This window comes from Trachymyrmex septentrionalis, unplaced genomic scaffold (assembly GCF_001594115.1).
Source record: "Trachymyrmex septentrionalis isolate Tsep2-gDNA-1 unplaced genomic scaffold, Tsep1.0 scaffold79, whole genome shotgun sequence".
In the NCBI taxonomy this organism is placed as follows: Eukaryota; Metazoa; Arthropoda; class Insecta; order Hymenoptera; family Formicidae; genus Trachymyrmex; species Trachymyrmex septentrionalis.
The window spans coordinates 1,628,481-1,629,639 of record NW_017305977.1 but is presented as its reverse complement, the minus strand read 5'-3'; the positions used below and the strand labels follow the sequence as shown (position 1 = coordinate 1,629,639).

The following is a 1,159-nucleotide window of genomic DNA, read 5'->3' as shown; positions in this document are numbered from 1 at the left end:
ATATAATTGACCTTAGTTTTTTACTGAATCTAAATGTATAAACCAATCATATTCACAAATTTCACAATTGCAAAGTTGCTTTCTTTTGCTGAACGCAGCCATTGTCTTCAACTTTAACGAGTAATATCTCAGGGTATCGATCATGTAACTTTTTGTCTAAAATGTGAAAATTTTTATGTGTATATACATGTATATACAAAATATACGTACAAAAAATTTTTACTTTTCAGGCGTTTCTGCCTTGAGGAAAAGATTACATAATCACTATCCAGTTCTCGGGATAGAGCAACGTTTATTTCTGCCAGAAATTTTCGTTTCATGCAAAAATACATCAAATAACTAATTTTATTTTTTAAGCTGCTAAGGTAACTAAACAATTTTATTTGATTTACTTAAACATGTCATATATCTAGCAGTAGGGAATTTTCTTTGATATATATTTAATTCCATACTTTTTTACTTTATCATTACGACTACGTTATAACACAATAATGTTTAACGATACAAATGATCAGCATGAATATTACTAGCAATTTCGGATTCCCACTTATCACCATTATTTAAAAGCTTTTCCTTGTTGTACAGCATTTCTTCATGAGTTTCGGTTGAAAATTCGAAGTTGGGACCCTGTGGAACAATTCACTTATTAATATAAAATAATCCCATCCATATATATATGACTTTTTCCAATAACTCTGTCTCTTCATTAACAATAGCATCTACCTCAACAATAGCATCTACTGGACAAGCTTCCTGACAAAAGCCACAATAAATACATTTCGACATATCAATATCATATCTTGTAGTTCGTCGAGATCCATCTGCTCTTTCTTCTGCTTCAATTGTAATAGCTTGCGCAGGACATATTGCTTCACATAATTTACAAGCAATACATCTTTCTTCCCCAGAAGGATACCTGAAGAATCCTCAAAAAAATTCACTAAATTTAATGTTTAAATATTTTGTATTTGGAAAAATCTATTTAATTATGTTTTTCTTTTCTTCATCATATTGTAACATCAACACTAGACACAAATGTCTTAAAAATAAGTTATCTTATTCTATAATAAGTTATAACATATATTTAATTTTAGCTATAAGTTATATCTTATTAATTATTGTCACATATAGATTATATTAAATTGTCAAAATATACATT

The 1,159-nt window shown here is 28.2% G+C and overlaps 1 protein-coding gene across 2 annotated transcripts in view; it reads right to left on the bottom strand.

The window, feature by feature from the left end:
• Window positions 1-261: 261 nt before the first annotated feature.
• Window positions 262-1,159, bottom strand: part of LOC108754307 (NADH-ubiquinone oxidoreductase subunit 8) — a 2,535-nt gene continuing 1,637 nt past the window's right edge. For both annotated transcript variants that reach the window (XM_018496512.1, XM_018496511.1), the window contains 2 exons: window positions 724-916; window positions 262-627 (listed from right to left, as the gene is read on the bottom strand). In XM_018496512.1, the coding sequence (XP_018352014.1) occupies window positions 496-627; window positions 724-916 (325 nt within the window). In that variant the 3' untranslated portion in view covers window positions 262-495. The remainder of the gene's footprint in view (window positions 628-723; window positions 917-1,159) is intronic.